The sequence below is a fragment of the Zootermopsis nevadensis genome, unplaced genomic scaffold (assembly GCF_977971745.1).
Source record: "Zootermopsis nevadensis isolate Lab colony 2312 unplaced genomic scaffold, Znev_1.0 Znev_ptg000010l, whole genome shotgun sequence".
NCBI lineage: Eukaryota > Metazoa > Arthropoda > Insecta > Blattodea > Termopsidae > Zootermopsis > Zootermopsis nevadensis.
In genome coordinates this window covers 20197585-20216861 of record NW_028259142.1, presented here as the reverse complement: position 1 = coordinate 20216861, position 19277 = coordinate 20197585, and the positions used below count along the sequence as shown (strand labels likewise).

Below are 19277 nucleotides of genomic sequence, written 5' to 3'. Positions count from 1 at the left end.
TTTTAAGAGAGCTTCCCAGGACAGGGACCGGTGGAGGGCTTTGGTTAATTCGGTGATGAACCTTCGGGTTTAGTCGCAACTTCTTCAAGAGAAGATTTACAAGTCAGCATTCCTCTGGTAACATTTCGTAGCGTGATGATTTTTTTTACGGTGATGAGTTAATCCCCTACTTGGAAGACCACCATTTATCGACAGTTGAGCGTCATCTGACAAGGGACCAATTTCAAATATATTTTTTGTTGTAATTGTAAGCAACTCTTACCCGTGTTCAGCGTACATAATAATAATAAAAATAATAATAAGAATAAGAATAAATTGAAAGCAAAAGTAATCCCAATAATTATATGAGCAACTGGAACTGTCTCCAAGTCTCTCAGAAAATATTTGGCCAACATCCCGGGCGAAGACGACATCAGGGATCATCAGAAAACTGCCATTTTAGGATCTTCATACATCGTTCGAAAGACGCTGTCGTAAAATATATAGTCATCCCTCACAATAAATCTATATAATACATGTAACACGTATCAAAGCACAAAATGTGTTTCGGAAATAGCTGCTGCCCTATGTACCTCAGGGGCAAGGTTTGTCTCGGGTACCCTATAAAAGGGTGAATAGATGGGATGATGATAAAATCTTTTGCAGTCGAAAATCATTTATCTCCGCCGTGATTCTGTAGCCAAGGTCGATTTAAAGGGTTAAACCTTTTAAAGCCCAGTTGTAACTAACTACATGTTCTACCCACGGATTACTTTCGAAAAAAAAAACATTAAACAGCTGATCATTATTACTGAAATGCTTTGTGTTTTCTTTGAGGTCCGGATATGGAAACAACAGCTTCAAAGGGTTTTTATATAAGCAATTAGTACACACAAATCGGGTTTATTCTTTATTATACAGTATAATTACTTACTGTACAAAAGTATTACAAAGAATTAGGTAAACTTCATTTCAATTATTTATAAAACATTATCCAGGTATCAGCTGATTAAATCTCGAGGTTTCAGGAACCATCTCGAAGATTTCGGTCTTCTGGGTTGTTGCGCTGAGTCTGGTAGATTTCCACCAACATTTCAAGGTCATACTGCCTCCGTCATCAGGGCGATGTATGACCTCTGAAACTACACAACAACCCAGAAGATAGAAATCTTCAAATCTTTTTTTTCATGGAGTGAGGTTGCGAACCTCACGCCCAACCCTCACTCCGTGAAAAAAAAGGTTTGTTTCGAAACTTCAAGCTAGATTTACTGAACATAAAACACTGAGGAGTGATATTTTTCTTCTTAGTTTCGTCCAACGTTTCATTTGTCGTTCACCGTCTTATTTACCACTGTGACGACGCCCTATCACGCACTCTTTATTATTATCATCATCATCATCATCATCATCAGTGTCATATTGAACTTCGATTTCGACTTAAAAATCGACTTTTTCAAAAAGGTCTTTTATGCATTGTTCGGGGCGTTGTCGTCGTCGAAGTCTTCGTGTTTCTGTCCCTCTCGTTCTTGGTCGTCTTGTTGGTTTTCTTCCCCGTCCAGAGCAGCAAACGTTTCCGACAGAGTCTGACGTCTCTGCTCCAATAGCAGCTCCCCGTCTTCAGAGATGTAGTCCGCCAAGTTCGGAAGGCCTCTGACCACGCAGGCCGACAGCGCTGCTCTGCGTGTATTCAAGTCTGCAACTTTGTACCTGTAATTTGTTTAAAATTAAAGAGAGAACGCGACCAAGCACACATCATCTATTTTACGTCGTGTATGTTCCACATGTAAATCGAGTACTCGATAAGGAACGAAAAATGATATTTTAATCTTTTAATTATCTTATATTGTGATTGACGGCCAATTTTAATATATTTTTAATACTATTTAAGTGATTTATTAAATTAAAATTAAATTATTTGGTTATTCCGTCAAATCACAATGTATTTAAAATAAGATAATTAAAATAATTAAAATATCATTCTGTGTTCCATATCGAATAATCCAATTGTAAAATCGATTATTCGATATGGAACACAGAATGATATTTTAATTATCTTATTTTAAATACATTGTGATTTGACGTAATAACCAAATAATTTAATTTTAACCAATGAGAAGTTAAATTCTAAAAGTTTGTGACGATGATGCGTTGTTGAAGCGTACTACTCTCTGGACATAATCCACCGTCCCGGAATTAATAAAACGCGACGTTTCGGACATTGTAATCTGTCTCCGTATTCAGGTAGAAACCTACTCTGTTTGGGCCCCAATCGAGGGAGATAGTTCCGGTCTCCGGACGGAGATCACGCGGCAACAGATGCAGCTTCCGATGTCGAATCCTCAGCATTCACATCTTGAAACGTCGGTTGTGGACCAATCAAGTCTCTAAGCTCTGTTCTCCCAAAGCTGCACACTGGCTCTTATCCGCTTCGTATTATCAGTGACAAATGGATCTGTCGAACCATATTCTGGGTCATACCCCAAAACAGATAGCATGGGTGCAATCTCAGTCATGTCCCTCACCACATCATCTGGTATGTTTCCAATCCATTTGGCCACCGCTTTCAAGTTTACTGACTTCATCACTTGGTCTGATGACCGCTCCACTTTCGATAATGAAACACCACCTGGCTTGTTGATTAATTCATCGTGACGGATAACAGATTCATCCCAAGAGATGTCAAGGAAGCTGAGAATACGCCTTATCCTTTCACCAGGATTCAGCACCAGCTGCTCATAGTGCACCGTTAAACACCTTGAGGGTCCCACATCGAGACACTGATTATACATAGTGTGAATCACAGAGTTCCACTTTGTCAGACACTGGCGATAGCTTGTCAGATCGAACCCCGTGACGGTCACCTTCCTGGATATGATCGAATGTGCAATGGCACGACCATCACGTATCATCAAAATAAACTTGGCTTGTGGAAACAGCTCAGACAGGTACGACGCAGACATAAGTATTAATGGATCCTCGTTACACAGCCTTGGCGCTGGGTCACCATGTCTTGCGATGACCTCCAGACAAAACGCCGCGATGGCAGAGTCCAGTACGTCTTTTGACAAACCCGCTTCTTCTAATCTAAAGCTCTCCTTTTGGGATCTAAGCCACTGAGACCTCATCTGGAGAATTCGAGGTATGACCTCTGTCTCCTGACCACACCTGACTTCAGGGTGGGCGTCGAGTATCTCTCGCATTAGATTTGTACCAGAGCGGGGCACTCCACCGATGAAGACGAGGGGCATGTGCCGATCATATTTATAAATCTTCCTGCTCTGTCCTAAGACGTACGTATTTCTTGGAATGATGGTTCTGTGTTCGTCCCGGGCGGCATAAGACACCAGCAGACACCAGAGAAACAACGCTGTAAGCAGTGTGACAGCCAGGTAGACCGCCGGTCTGTGCCCCAATCCTCCCATTCTAGCACTACCCAACGGCGAGCCAAGTTTTCTGCGAGACAGAGAAGACCAGAGTTACTTCACTGGAGTACGAATTGCACTGGTATATTCCGCACGAGCCCTTATAATTAAAACAGCTTCATACGCTTTGATCCTGCCTGCATCGACCGTTCTATCAGTAATTCTAAAGATTAATCAAGCTTTCCCACATCCATGCCAAAACGACATTACAATTCAACTCCGGAGACAGGGACTAGCTCTGTTGATTGGGCCAAACACAGTAAGTTTGCTTCAAAACTAATAATAATAATAATTAGGAATCCCTTACCTTAAACTTCTTCTACAAACAATTCACAGCAGAGCTCTTTCCGTAATAACGAAAGCGGATTGTTGACGGCAACAATGAAACACAACAATGCCGAGTAAACAGATGACGTAACAATTAGTTTCTTAGGTAAATGAGTAAAGCATTGTTATCTTCGTAACTAACGCTGTTTTGGCCGAATGACCCTTACGTATAGACGTATTTACGTCAATAAAATCCCTTACCGATAGTCAAGTTTCATAATAGTAAGTGGGATAGTATTTGAACAGAATTTAACGAATATTAAATTTGGCTTAAATAGCAGAATATGTCTATCTGTTGTTCAAAGTTTATTGTTGGCATGGTTCCATAATGTATTTGGACAAAGGCGAAGAAGGAAAACTGAAAATATGAGCCATTTTGGAAAACGTGGATGGGGCAAAATGAAAGCTTTCCACATTTTAATAAGAACTCCAGAATCACAGTGCCACGAAATCACCTCCACTGCTATGCGCGCGCACACAACACACTTCTAGCTCCTCGGAGATTAGTGGATTGCACTGCCCTCTGGTCGCCCGGCGCACGTACTTCGTCGTAATATACATTGCCACTAGGTGCGCTGCCGTAACACGCGTGCGCAATGGCGCGAATTTCATTCAATTTTGAGCAATATTTTTCGCAACCATACACAGTGTGTTGGCAGCTGAAATTTTGTGTACGATCATTACTAAACGGACTCTGCAAACGAGCAAAATTTTAGGTTAGGTTCCAACATGACCAACTGGAACATTCCCTTGCAAGGGGTGATTGTGTAATGTAGGTTATGTGTAGTGTACATAAGTACTTTGCTTATCAGTTTGAAACTTCAGTAGCATTACTGAAATCTCACACATCAACCTGTACCAATATACGTGAACATTTTATAGTGAACTTTTTTAGCAGTGCAATTTATTTAGTGCCTTTGGATGGAACATATTGATCCTGTGTAGAAATACAAGAGTGATGGAAAATTTAAGATAAGTAAGTATGTGTGTGTTGTTATTTGTAGATTTGAAAGTAATGGGTCTTATGGTAGCCTATTTGTGCATGGAGATATGAAAATATGCCACTCCATTCTTTTTATGAATGTTGGTTAGCATGATGAAAATTTACATTTCATTTTCATAGCCTGTTGTAACCACTGACTTCCAGTTCTGAAAATGGTCTCTGCAGATTAAAACTCAGGTTCTAGACGTTCAGAACTAACATTTTATGTAGCAAACACGGAACAATTAGTACCAATACAATCACAAATAAATTTCAACATACCAACAGTGAGGAAAAACTTTTATTTACATCACTAGAAATAATTGGAACAGTTGCAGTGAAAAGAGTTTATTAAATTTCTGTTTTAGAACTGTTCGTTTCACAGACTTTTCAGTATTTCTTACAGCATTTTTATTTCATGTATTATTTTCTTTCAAAATAGTCATTGGCCTTGTATTCAGTAACACGATAGAATTGTGTCTGAACATATTCATTATTTCCCTTATCATATTATTTTAGATTGATTATATTGATTTTTACCAAAATCAATACAGATAGATAGAGACTGACTGTTTTAAGAATTTTATGTGGTTTGGATATGTCTTTGGTAACTATGTACATGTGTAATTTTAAGATCTTTTTACACTAATATAATTCATTATTAATAGCCAATTTAATTAATGTTGTGTGCCATATTTTACAAATTAAAGAACTTATACACATGATGTGTAGGAAAATAGCAACATGTTCAAGAAACTTATATCAGGTACACACGTCTCACTGTAACTAGAACCATTTCAAATCTCAGGTAAGGGCAGAATAGCATCGGAGATGAGTACTGCTGTCTAACCTCCTCCTCTTCCTCCTCCTTCTTTTTTCCTTCTCCTCCTCCTTCTCCTTCTTCTTCTTCTTCTCCTTCTTCTCCTCCTCCTTCTCCTCCTCCTTCTCCTCCTTCTCCTCCTTCTCCTTTTTCTCCTCCTCCTCCTCCTCCTCCTCCTCCTCCTCCTTCTCCTCCTTCTCCTCCTCCTCCTCCTCCTTCTCCTTCTTCTTATTCTTCTTCTTCTTCTCCTCCTCCTCCTTCTTCTTCTCCTTCTTCTTCTTCTTCTTCTTCTCCTCCTTCTTCTTCTTCTCCTTCTCCTCCTCCTCCTCCTTCTTCTCCTTCTCCTCCTCCTTCTCCTTCTTCTTCTTCTTCTCCTTCTTCTCCTCCTCCTTCTCCTCCTCCTTCTCCTCCTTCTCCTCCTTCTCCTTTTTCTCCTCCTCCTCCTCCTCCTCCTCCTCCTCCTCCTCCTCCTTCTCCTCCTTCTCCTCCTCCTCCTCCTCCTTCTCCTCCTCCTTCTTCTTCTTCTCCTCCTCCTCCTTCTTCTTCTCCTTCTCCTTCTCCTCCTCCTCCTCCTCCTCCTCCTCCTCCTCCTCCTCCTTCTCCTCCTTCTCCTCCTCCTCCTCCTCCTCCTTCTCCTTCTTCTTATTCTTCTTCTTCTCCTCCTCCTCCTTCTTCTTCTCCTTCTTCTTCTTCTTCTTCTTCTCCTCCTTCTCCTCCTCCTCCTCCTCCTTCTTCTCCTTTTTCTTCTCCTCCTCCTTCTTCTTCTTCTCCTTCTTCTCCTTCTGTCCGTATTCGGTCGTTAGTGACCTCTCACCACATTAATTTATTTCATTGTGATGGTGATACGGAATTATATGGGATGTTCAATTTACAGAACGTATTTGGAGCTACGCGCAAGTGGTAAATGTTTTTAGCTCAGGTCGTAGTCATGCAACGTCACACAGCGGCACACCGTTGCTGTGATGTCATCAATGCTGCTAGTTACAGTGAGACCAGTGCCCTTTTAGGAAAAGTAGTTTGAGGTTATGTCACGTAATTTTAAGGTACGTGTAATAATAAACTTTTATTTAAAGACAGTTCTTGTTCTGTGTTCTGGTGTGTACTATCAGAAGCAAAGCACTGGGTAATTCTGATTAAGCTCATTAAACAGAAAGCAGACTTCCATTAAAATAAAACACCTGAAACAATTTAATAATTTTTCTTCATATACGTATCTCAGCTATGGCCCATATTAATTCTGTGGTGTGAGGCGTAGACGTGGTGATTACTTAACTTTTATAACAGAAAGGATGTATATTTACATTCAGCCACTGGAGTATCGAATAATGAAAGAAAGTATTTATGTCTGTCTTGCAGATCTCGTTATAAATTTTCATAGCAGACTCCAGGCTTTTGATCTGAGGCATTTGAATATAATTTCTCTGCATTTTTGCAATGTTAGAAGTTTATAGAGATCATTAATTTCCTTCATAGATAGAAAAAGAGGGGGAAATTAGAAATGCAGAGATCTTAAGGATTGTACAGTCTTAATTTAAAACGATAGCATAGTAATTTATCTCCTGATTTCTTAAATTTATCTTACGACTTCTACACCAAATCATTAAATTATTATTTCTGTCTGGAATTTGCTGAATTACATATAATAATATGATATTTAGAAGTGTGGAATTTTTATGTCAGGCTGTAAATATTACAAAGATGTAGTTCTGATTATACAAAAAGGAAACATATTTAAGAAAAAGTATTTTGTTACGTACATGGTAAAAATATATAAGGAAATATACTCCCCTGTTTGTTGTACCGCGTTTTGTCACTCATGAACAGTAAGTAACACGACCTCATGCTTTTGTTAATTCTTACAGTTGTGTGTTTTATAAACATTGATTGATCCTTTAAGTCGGATTTTATTTTGCTTACGATGCTCTAGGACAGATTTCAAAATTAGTATTCTCAAAGTTGGTCCACCCGCAAGTACACTTAGGGATGAAACGAGGGTTATTTCAAGAATTGAAATCTTTACACTTCAGAACTAATGAAGAGTGGATATGTTTTCGAGTATAAACTGAATGAGACAGTTGATACTGGCTGCATTGATCTACCTACTTTCAGAATATATTATTTTTGGATTAATTTGGATACACTATAGAATATATTTATTTATACGTATTTGTTTCTTAGTGTAGACATTAAGTTGCCTTAGATGATTTCCCCATGGAGCTGCTGATATTCTTTCCGACAGTCTCGTTCTGTCTGCCCTTGGATGTTGTTGATTGGTGACTGTCTGATCCCTGGCCCTTATCAGATGCAGACTTCTGCTCAGAGGCCTACGGACAGTTACAAAAAAACTATTGATGCATAAACTTTTTCACAAACAGGTTAATTTCTTAGTAGGATTTGAGGTTTTCACGTCCGTGAGTCTGAAGATGACTGTCTTATGGGTTGTTGCGCCGTGCGTTTAAGAGGTCCCTGCTGCCTTCATCATCGGGGCCTGATGACTGCTTAGCGCTACAACCCAGAAGACAGCTGTCTTATAGAATGTAGTTTTAAATATATTTATTTTGTACAGTATATACACAAACGTTTGAAGTTTATTGGTGTTGTAACAAATTATATAATATTAAAACATTTTGTTGTGTAAAATATTATATTAGCGCTCTTAATCGTAAATACGATTTTACATTTATATTTTTTTAGCGTTTTTATTAAAACGACATGTTTCGACGGGTAATACCGTCGTCTTCAGGTTTTTATCAATTTAAAATATTTTAAAAACTATTAGATATTTGATGCAATATATTATAATGATCCGTAGATACAAATTGAATGTGGTTTTGTTAAGTCTGATTTTAATATTTGATGGTTATTGGCTCACACGCAATGTAATGTACGAAAAGAATGAATATTTCATAAAACATATTCGGCATAAATTTTGTTTGTTAATATTTTTTGATTACTTGATATTTATTGATTTATAACAGCGTTTATGAATTAATTGTATATTTTAGGAAGGATTTGGTTATACCAAATGTCATAAAACTTATTTATAAGTGATGGGTTGTGTCCTTTAAAAATATCTGTCCTAAATAATTGACAATCTGACCTTCACGTCACAGTCCCTGTTCTCATGAACGACGTGTTGGAAACTGAGTCATGTTAGCATAAAACTTGTAGTTGAGAAAATTCCAGTGATTGAATTTAGAAGTCCCAAATCTTGGCAGTGAAATTGTAAAATCTGTTACGGAGGCAATCTTGCTACAAAAATTGAGATTAATTTATACTAAGATTTTATAATTTTCTGTTTTATTTATCTAACATCACAATCACTGCATGTAGATGAGTTAACTTTAACCTGTCATCGATTCAATCCAAACATGTCAGACATATTGATTCAGGGCATTAGTCTGAGGAATGTGTCGCTAGCTGACATGCGTTTTATAAGTTATGGAGCAATGAGTAAGACTTGATGCTTACGGTTATGTGCGTGTTTTGCAAATACAGTTTTCATAAGATAGTGTAGTTGCGTCATATTGTGATTTATTAAATTAAAATTAAATTATTTGGTTATTCCGTCAAATCACAATGTATTTAAAATAAGAATTAAAATAATTAAAATATCATTTTGTGTTCCATATCGAATAATCGATTTACAATTGGAACAGTTACAACATGTTTCGGTTTTATTAAACCATCATCAGGTGTAAAATTATATTAAATTTAAAACTCAATTACAATTTTTTACAAATTTTTCGTAGTGTGGTTTTTTGGAGGTCGTGTCCAGATATTTTCATATAATGGATCAACTTTATTGTTTGAAGTGATGCTTTTGATGTTTACATCGGTCTGTGAAGTAAATGATTCAAATGATTATTCGATATGGAACACAGAATGATATTTTAATTATCTTATTTTAAATACATTGTGATTTGACGGAATAACCAAATAATTTAATTTAAATACAGTTTTGTGACTGAGTCCACACTTACAGGGTCTCCGGCATTGGTTGCTGGGTTCATAATCAGCAACTGCTGTAGCAGCTGGTTGCCAGATCCCTCAAGGAGGCCTTCCCTAGCGACGCTCAACAGCTGTGGATGCTCTGCAAGTGTGTCGCTCAACGACGCAATTAGCACATCTGAAAGGTCGCAAGTCAGGTAAGGACAAATTATTCTGGACTCAGGACTGGCGGTGTCTGTCCACTGTCATGACATGGCGATTCAAACTGTTAAAATATTAGGTGATTAGCCGCATGAATTCAAATCAAAAGTCCAAACATTTCAGAGAATTTCTGTCTTGCATTTGAGAGAGTGAGGGTATCTGAAACTTTGGAATTTGTTGATTCATCGCCATCCAACGCTAAGCCTTTACGTTCTTTAAGTTCGTCATCATCACACCGACAGACTTTGAGAACAGGAAAACATCACCTGATCAAAATCAAAATCGGTCACTTATTATAAAAATGCTATAGTAATCTTGTATTGACATCTTTGGTAATTTTGAAGAATTTTTTTTTAAATATCCGAATTACGTTTTTACATGCATTTAACCTGACTAAATGCTATGACAGTTGTTCAAAATCAATGTTCAGGCTGGCCAAATGAAATCTGGAATCTTCACGCAGTATATCAATTTGATTTTAACTGTTAATGATTGGAATCACTAAGATTCAACATAAAAACACTATAATCAAAAGTTAAACTATACCTGTATTGACCTCTTTGTGTACACAAATGAACACACACACGTATGCACACAATCTATTTGATTTATCTTCTGACAGTAATCTTTAAATAAATTCTTACTTGACGTAAAGTCGAAACTGATTGGTCATTTTTACGTGTTTTAATAGGTAGAACGAAAATCTGAAATTTGTTGAAAAAAGCTCGGTTTTACCATTAAATTTTTAATACATAATTATTGTACTTACGTATGTAATTTGATCTGTTGTGTAGTAATGTTTAAGCAATATATATCGGTTCTAAGTGTTTCGCAGCAGTGGCTATGGGTTGCATACGTTCTAGGGAACAAAGTGACAGACAGACAGACATAAACGGGACCGTAAGCTGTTCTTCATTCCCGCCAGAGCGTGAAGAACGCCTATAAATTAAGATTTGAATAAAAATGGGAGTAACCTGAGTAAAGCTATCGAAAAATGAGATACGTGACCTGTCCTTTAAAACGTCAAACATTATTAAACTAAATGCCATTGGAAGGTATCCTAAACTCGTACTTCTTAATTATCTAAAATCGGTAATACCAACATGGCGGACTCTCGAACATGATATATATTTTTTGTGTAGCGTAAAACAACAAAATGGCGGACGCATGAAACAGGTGTTACTTTTTAAATTTGATGTCGATAATTAATTAACACTGGATCTAGCTGTGCATGTGAAAGTTAGGTTAGGTTAGGTTAGATTGGGTTAGGTTAGGTTAGGTTAGATTGGGTTAGGTTAGGTTGGGTTAGGATAGGTTAGGTTAGATTGGGTTAGGTTAGGTTAGATTTGGTTAGGTTAGGTTGGGTTAGGTTAGGTTAGGATAGATTGCGTTAGGTTAGGTTAGGTTAGATTGGGTTAGGTTAGGTTAGGTTGGGTTAGGTTAGATTGCGTTAGGTTAGGTTAGGTTAGATTGGGTTAGGTTAGGTTAGGTTGGGTTAGGTTAGGTTGGGTTAGGATAGGTTAGGTTAGATTGGGTTAGGTTAGGTTAGGTTGGGTTAGGATAGGTTAGGTTAGATTGGGTTAGGTTAGGTTAGGTTAGGTTAGTTTAGGTTGGGTTAGATTGGGTTAGGTTAGGTTAGATTGGGTTAGGTTAGGTTAGGTTAGATTGGGTTAGGTTAGGTTGGGTTAGGTTAGGTTGGGTTAGGATAGGTTAGGTTAGGTTAGGTTGGGTTAGGATAGGTTAGGTTAGGTTAGGTTAGACAAGCACCCAAAACGTGTCTCTGTGCGGGGGGGGCCAATGAGTACAGGGGTTAACGCGGCCAGACCACTTTTATCTCCGTGTGCTGCCGAGGTGAATAAAACCATGGAGAACGTACCAAGGACTTTCTTCTCGAGGCTCCGTGAGATGTGACCTTGTTCTGCCTCAGCCTCCAAGAAACTGGTGAACTTCTGCAAGGCCTCCTGTGCCTCAGCACTTCCTGCAAGACAGAAATCATCAAGCATTGGGAAGAGGAGAGAGAGAGATAATAGAACAAATGAAAGAGATAAAAATATGAACCAAGAGAGAAAAAGAAGAAAATTATGGCATGGAAATAGAAGGATAAAACTGCGAATAAAAAATTCACGTGAAGGAACAGAGAAGAGTAACTTAAAAAGTATAAAATAGTATAATTGCGTCATATTGTGAATCAAATATTAAATTAATTATTCGGTTTTGTCCGTCTAATCACATTTATATTTAAAATTTAAAATTTACAAATAAGATAATTAAATTATCATTTTATGTTCCACATCGAATAATCGATTTAAATTTGGATTACATTTCGATTATTCGATGTGGAACATAAAATGATAATTTAATTATCTTATTTGTAAATTTTAAATTTTAAATATAATTGTGATTAGACGGACAAAACCGAATAATTAATTTAAGAAGTATAAGTTAAAGTTCGTATCCACCTACAACTCCAAACGACGTTACTACCCAGAAGTCCAACATCGACAAGCAATTCATAGCATTGTTCAGAGTTATAGAAGTTATCACCGTTTCGGAGGAGTTTATTGCTATCATCTTCAGTATGGAAGACCTCAGTTCGCATTTTCGCCGCCATGAAAATCTCAAGTCTCATGAATGAAGTACCTAATTCTCTCTCAGCCTTCTTGGGTGTGGTGGCAACGACTTTCAGGTTCAAATAAATAAGCACCAGTCATAAAATGAGGCTCTTATCGTTAATTTTGTCTTAAATTAACCGATAAACACACAAAATATACAAGTTAGAGAATTTTAATATTAGAGCAAACTGTCTCGCATTTCTGCGAGTTAGTTTTCTATGTTCTTAAACGGTGTTGCTCTCTGAATTTTTAAGCGCGGATTTAAAACTACCCTCGCCATTAGGCTGTCTACTATGCAGTAAACTCCTGATTTCTTGGGTTGGTTGAGAAATATATTTTTCCCCCGGATAATCGAAACCGCGGATAATCCACAACAATGAAAGAAAAAAACGATAAAACATTATAAACACACAAGTTTATTTACAGACGCACTTCTAAAATTTTGTAAAGAATTATGGGCAACACAAAGGATATTGTATCAAACTTAATGGATTATGTTCCAACAAAGAATATATCAGCGAATAGTGACAATGTTAAATTGTTGTAAACTTCATTTTTTAAAAACAATTTATTTGTATTAATACGTTAAATTACGCCATTGTCGCGTTTATATATTTTTAAACGTTCTTAACTTCTACAAGAGATTTTCTAAATAAGTTTTTAATTTCTGTTTAATCCACTGATACTCCGGCTAATCCGCCCCTGGACAATCTAGAGTCTACCGGACTTAAAATTACGGTCGTCAAAGGAAGTGCCAGGGCGGTGTACCGGTACCCAAAAAACGCACCGGTACACCGCCCTGGCCGAATGCGGTGCTGACCTCTGTTCAGGGACTGTGAGAACATGACCTTGGCGAGCTGATAGATGACCTCCTCCAGGGAGTACTCCGTGTACAGGTAGTCCGCGACCCTCAGTCTCTCTAGCACCTCGTCATAGTCCTCGTCTAGAACCTGCTGAGCTCTGTCGGCAACTGCAACAAACACACATCTTCTGTCATTAGAAGTTCAATGGCGCCCTCCATTCCGCTCCACCAATCAGCATCGTCATATCCCACTCGACACCTACACTCTACCCTGTACATGACTTCCAAACAGACCCAACCACCATTCACCCTGAAGATGGCAGTTGTAATGTTTGTCGAAACGTCTGATAATTCTCAACTCCAAAAACTGTTACAGAACCACATCGCAGTGTGCTCTCATCAGTTCAGTAGCAGCCTAGCTCAGCGGCAATACGCCTGGCTTCAGTCAGAATTCAATACACGTACTTAATAGACTAAAGCGTCCTCCACAAACAGGAAGGAAATTTATCTTCCCTAAGTTCTGTCTGACATAATTTAAATTTATAGACGGGCGTTTCCCGTAGGTTGCCTTATATTTTATTGTCCCTATTCTGCGCCGTCTGTTTGACGTCACTGTCTTTTAATGGCGTGGCGACGCGGATCCCGGACACTAACAAGCTCAGAATTTGTATTCCGTCCTGGGATGTACATAATATCCTCATGCGTTCTTTTGAGCGTGCATTTAGAGGGATTAAATTCTCCTCTGTCGATAGTTACCACTTTTGCATCCAGATCGCAGCACCTCAGTGTCCACCTCACGAGTTTCCCCATTCATCATTTTCTTTCCACTGCTCGTAGGATATTCAAAATACGTTTTTGGGATCGTGCAGAATGGCATAACCACTACATCAAATTTCATCCAAATCCGTCCAGTGGTTCTCGAGTTAAATCGACGAGACAGACCAGCGTTCTCGCTGTGCATTTCGCGCGCAGAGGTTTCCCGCCCTGAACTACCCTGGCCTGACTACAGCTCTGGTCGTGGCGTTCAGGTGGTACTGTGAGGCATACCACGAGATACGTCAGTCTCCGAAGCAGGATCCGCCTTTAGCTGAGGGCAACGCGTCTGATTTTATATCTGACGAAAGTTTCTTGGTCGACGGCGAACACATAAACAGGCGTATTTGGAATCGCAGAGACAGAAGAAGGCCGTGAAACGAAACATTATTTTTGTGCGACGCCATGCCCCTGTCACGTTCACCCTCCGTGTTGCCGCTTGTTCAGCGCTGCTAATGAAGATACAGTTAAATGAGTCCCTGTGACGTATTAGGGATGTGAAGTCACGTGATTCACTACTAACAGTTCGAAAAACGTCCAGTTTGTTTTGATTTGATGTAAACATAACTGGTAATATTTTAAAACACCAGACTTTATAAAACAATCACTAATGATAAAATAAACAAAAAATTTTTTTACTAAAATACGGACAGACATTGATCACATTAGCGACTATCAGCTTCTTAAGAAAGCCACCAATCCAGAAAGTTGGTTTTTAGTTGGTTCGTAGTAATGGTATGCTCGTATTTATAAAGTATCTTAAATCATTGTAAATTTACTATTGGTATTCAGCTATTTTTGAAACACAGAATTCTTCTCGTGAAGCCTTCAGGCCCACTGTCATTGCCCACACTTGCCCCAGGCTTTGCATTCGCTAAATCCCCTTTCACACTTCGAGTTTCCGTTATTCGCTTGTTACACCATCAGGGATAATCTCCCAAAACCGGAAGACACCCTCAGAATAATAATTAATATTTCTGATGTCTATACGATTTACCTTTCGCGTTGTTTTCCTCAGGAGCTGAAGTCTTCTTAGCTATCGCTAATAGATCTGTAGCGGAAGAAATGTCTTCTATTGAGTTTATCTTCGTCTCGTTAGGTCTACCTTTGTCTAAACCCAAAGCCTTCTGAATCCTGTATGCTCGTTCCTGGAAAGAGACACGTAACATCGCATTATGAAAGACTGACCAACAGATATCTCATTTTATCTGGATATTTTTCTTTTACAAAATCGAGGTTAATAGAGAATTTGACGCAAGCTCCCTTAGGGTTGGAACTGCGTAGAGCCTAAACTGAGCAGGACTCAATTTCGAATGTCTTGTACCTAACACGAACAATACTTCTGAACGTTTGTGTTATTTAATAGCTTGTTCATGAGCATGGCTCGGTGGTTGGCAATCCTGCTTTGTATTCGTGAGTTTCTGGCCCCTGAATTTTGGCCCGCAGACGGAATGTTATGATTTTCCATGGTTTTTCTCAGGCTCACAGTTACATACTGCTATCGTTACTTAAACTAATTTGGACCTCTTCGTAATTCAGCACTGTAATTCACTTAAAAGTGTCGTTAAATACCGTGAAGAGAAACGGGATTTGTGTCGGGTAATTGTCTTATCGAAGATTTTAAAGTGTCAGAGACAGTAAAATAGGGCTTACACTGCATCGAAATGAAAATTAAATTCTAAATTTGATTTCAGTTCGTCACTACCGAATAATAACGAATAAAACTTACCTTCCCATCGTGCGCTCATATATCTTTTGGTCCTTGTCTATCGCCTAAATATAAAATTACAATTTTCGTAGGGTGGATTCTACTGTCATGATCAGGTAAAATTAAATTATATGGTTATTCCGTCAAATCACAATGTATTTAAAATAAGATAATTAAGATTCAGTAATAAACCTTGATCGGATACGGTAATACTTCTGGATCACCTCCAGACACAACTGAGTTGTGTACTATTTCATCTCTGACCGATGTAAACATCAAAAGCATCACTTCAAACAATAAAGTTGATCCATTATATGAAAATATCTGGACACGACCTCCAAAAAACTACACTACGAAAAATTTGTAAAAAATTATAATTGAGTTTTAAATTTAATATAATTTTACACCTGATGATGGTTTAATAAAACCGAAACATGTTGTAACTGTTCCAATTGTAAATCGATTATTCGATATGGAACACAGAATGATATTTTAATTATTTTAATTATCTTATTTTAAATACATTGTGATTTGACGGAATAACCAAATAATTTAATTTTAATTTAATAAGTCACAATATGACGCAACTACACTATCTTATGATCAGGTAAGTAAAGGAGGACAAAATAAACCTATCTGTTGGACGTTTCGGTTTTAGCTAGACTCAGCTCCCCACATCACCAATATTAAAAATGCCAGGTATTATAAAGTTTTGCTTGGCGATAATCATCTCCAGCAGATAACTCGTTATTGTTATGTTGGACCCCAGACCCATCTATCGGAAATAACACTCACTTTTCCAAACATAACCAAAATTCCGAAACGTAATTTTATAACGATTGACAAAGTCGAAGAACGGCCACTAGCAAACATTCCACTCCTTTAACACGATTAATCTCGTATCACGTGTACAAATGCAGAGTGTAATTGTTGTTTGCTCTGGAACGTGTGACGCGTGGGATTTAACACGATTAAACTTGTTTCCTGGGCTCATGGTCCACTCTCAGTCCCCATTCTTGAAACTGCGTGTGCTCTGAACTTTCATTGTTATGGGCGTACAGTCAGCCTGGGCACATTGCGCCAGGCATTTGTCCCTCGCAGCCAAGGTCTAGGGGCCGAGCCGGCAAAAGTGGAACAATCCCCATTTATGCACTTCGTAAAATTATGACACGGTTAACTAGCCAGTTGTGAAATCGTTTACTACAGAAATTTTCTTGTGGGTGGACAGACCAGCCTTTCGACTCCGATGTGTGATCATAGGTACCTATAAATTATTCAAAATTACGTGTATACCAGTTAATATCATTAGTTGTTTTGTTGTGTCTCATTGTTTTGTTGTGTCTCATTGTTTTGTTGTGTCTCATTGTTTTGTTGTGTCTTGTGTTTTTTGTGTCTTATTGTTTTGTTGTGTCTTGTGTTTTGTTGTGTCTCATTGTTTCGTTGTGTCTCATTGTTTTGTTGTGTCTTGTGTTTTGTTGTGTCTTGTGTTTTGTTGTGTCTCATTGTTTTGTTGTGTCTCATTGTTTTGTTGTGTCTCATTGTTTCGTTGTGTCTCATTGTTTTGTTGTCTTGTGTTTTGTTGTGTCTTGTGTTTTGTTGTGTCTCATTGTTTTGTTGTGTCTTATTGTTTTGTTGTGTCTTGTGTTTTGTTGTGTCTCATTGTTTCGTTGTGTCTCATTGTTTTGTTGTGTCTTGTGTTTTGTTGTGTCTTGTGTTTTGTTGTGTCTCATTGTTTCGTTGTGTCTCATTGTTTTGTTGTGTCTTGTGTTTTGTTGTGTCTTGTGTTTTGTTGTGTCTCATTGTTTCGTTGTGTCTCATTGTTTTGTTGTGTCTTGTGTTTTGTTGTGTCTCATTGTTTCGTTGTGTCTCATTGTTTTGTTGTGTCTTGTGTTTTGTTGTGTCTTGTGTTTTGTTGTGTCTCATTGTTTTGTTGTGTCTTGTGTTTTGTTGTGTCTCATTGTTTCGTTGTGTCTCATTGTTTTGTTGTGTCTTGTGTTTTGTTGTGTCTTGTGTTTTGTTGTGTCTCATTGTTTTGTTGTGTCTTATTGTTTTGTTGTGTCTTGTGTTTTGTTGTGTCTCATTGTTTCGTTGTGTCTTATTGTTTTGTTGTGTCTTGTGTTTTGTTGTGTCTCATTGTTTTGTTGTGTCTCATTGTTTTGTTGTGTCTCATTGTTTCGTTGTGTCTCATTGTTTTGTTGTGTCTTGTGTTTTGTTGTGTCTTGTGTTTTGTTGTGTCTCATTGTTTTGTTGTGTCTTATTGTTTTGTTGTGTCTTGTGTTTTGTTGTGTCTCATTGTTTCGTTGTGTCTCATTGTTTTGTTGTGTCTTGTGTTTTGTTGTGTCTTGTGTTTTGTTGTGTCTCATTGTTTCGTTGTGTCTCATTGTTTTGTTGTGTCTTGTGTTTTGTTGTGTCTTGTGTTTTGTTGTGTCTCATTGTTTCGTTGTGTCTCATTGTTTTGTTGTGTCTTGTGTTTTGTTGTGTCTTGTGTTTTGTTGTGTCTCATTGTTTCGTTGTGTCTCATTGTTTTGTTGTGTCTTGTGTTTTGTTGTGTCTCATTGTTTCGTTGTGTCTCATTGTTTTGTTGTGTCTTGTGTTTTGTTGTGTCTTGTGTTTTGTTGTGTCTCATTGTTTTGTTGTGTCTTGTGTTTTGTTGTGTCTCATTGTTTCGTTGTGTCTCATTGTTTTGTTGTGTCTTGTGTTTTGTTGTGTCTTGTGTTTTGTTGTGTCTCATTGTTTTGTTGTGTCTTATTGTTTTGTTGTGTCTTGTGTTTTGTTGTGTCTCATTGTTTCGTTGTGTCTTATTGTTTTGTTGTGTCTTGTGTTTTGTTGTGTCTCATTGTTTTGTTGTGTCTCATTGTTTTGTTGTGTCTCATTGTTTCGTTGTGTCTCATTGTTTTGTTGTGTCTTGTGTTTTGTTGTGTCTTGTGTTTTGTTGTGTCTCATTGTTTTGTTGTGTCTTATTGTTTTGTTGTGTCTTGTGTTTTGTTGTGTCTCATTGTTTCGTTGTGTCTCATTGTTTTGTTGTGTCTTGTGTTTTGTTGTGTCTTGTGTTTTGTTGTGTCTCATTGTTTCGTTGTGTCTCATTGTTTTGTTGTGTCTTGTGTTTTGTTGTGTCTTGTGTTTTGTTGTGTCTCATTGTTTCGTTGTGTCTCATTGTTTTGTTGTGTCTTGTGTTTTGTTGTGTCTCATTGTTTCGTTGTGTCTCATTGTTTTGTTGTGTCTTGTGTTTTGTTGTGTCTTGTGTTTTGTTGTGTCTCATTGTTTTGTTGTGTCTTGTGTTTTGTTGTGTCTCATTGTTTCGTTGTGTCTCATTGTTTTGTTGTGTCTTGTGTTTTGTTGTGTCTTGTGTTTTGTTGTGTCTCATTGTTTTGTTGTGTCTTATTGTTTTGTTGTGTCTTGTGTTTTGTTGTGTCTCATTGTTTCGTTGTGTCTCATTGTTTTGTTGTGTCTTGTGTTTTGTTGTGTCTTGTGTTTTGTTGTGTCTCATTGTTTCGTTGTGTCTCATTGTTTTGTTGTGTCTTGTGTTTTGTTGTGTCTTGTGTTTTGTTGTGTCTCATTGTTTCGTTGTGTCTCATTGTTTTGTTGTGTCTTGTGTTTTGTTGTGTCTCATTGTTTCGTTGTGTCTCATTGTTTTGTTGTGTCTTGTGTTTTGTTGTGTCT

General features: G+C 37.8%; 1 protein-coding gene and 1 pseudogene across 2 annotated transcripts in view; both read right to left on the bottom strand.

Annotated features, from left to right (window-relative positions):
- Positions 1–2026: 2026 nt before the first annotated feature.
- On the bottom strand, positions 2027–3665 carry LOC110839462 (protein-tyrosine sulfotransferase pseudogene; annotated as a pseudogene).
- A 3749-nt stretch (positions 3666–7414) lies between these two features.
- LOC110839444 (uncharacterized) overlaps positions 7415–19277 on the bottom strand; it is a 77530-nt gene continuing 65667 nt past the window's right edge. For both annotated transcript variants that reach the window (XM_087346767.1, XM_022083626.2), the window contains exons 9-13: positions 14907–15057; positions 13115–13264; positions 11559–11660; positions 9514–9659; positions 7415–7854 (exon numbers count right to left, since the gene is read on the bottom strand). In XM_087346767.1, coding sequence (XP_087202893.1) covers positions 7717–7854; positions 9514–9659; positions 11559–11660; positions 13115–13264; positions 14907–15057 — 687 coding nt within the window. In that variant the 3' untranslated portion in view covers positions 7415–7716. The remainder of the gene's footprint in view (positions 7855–9513; positions 9660–11558; positions 11661–13114; positions 13265–14906; positions 15058–19277) is intronic.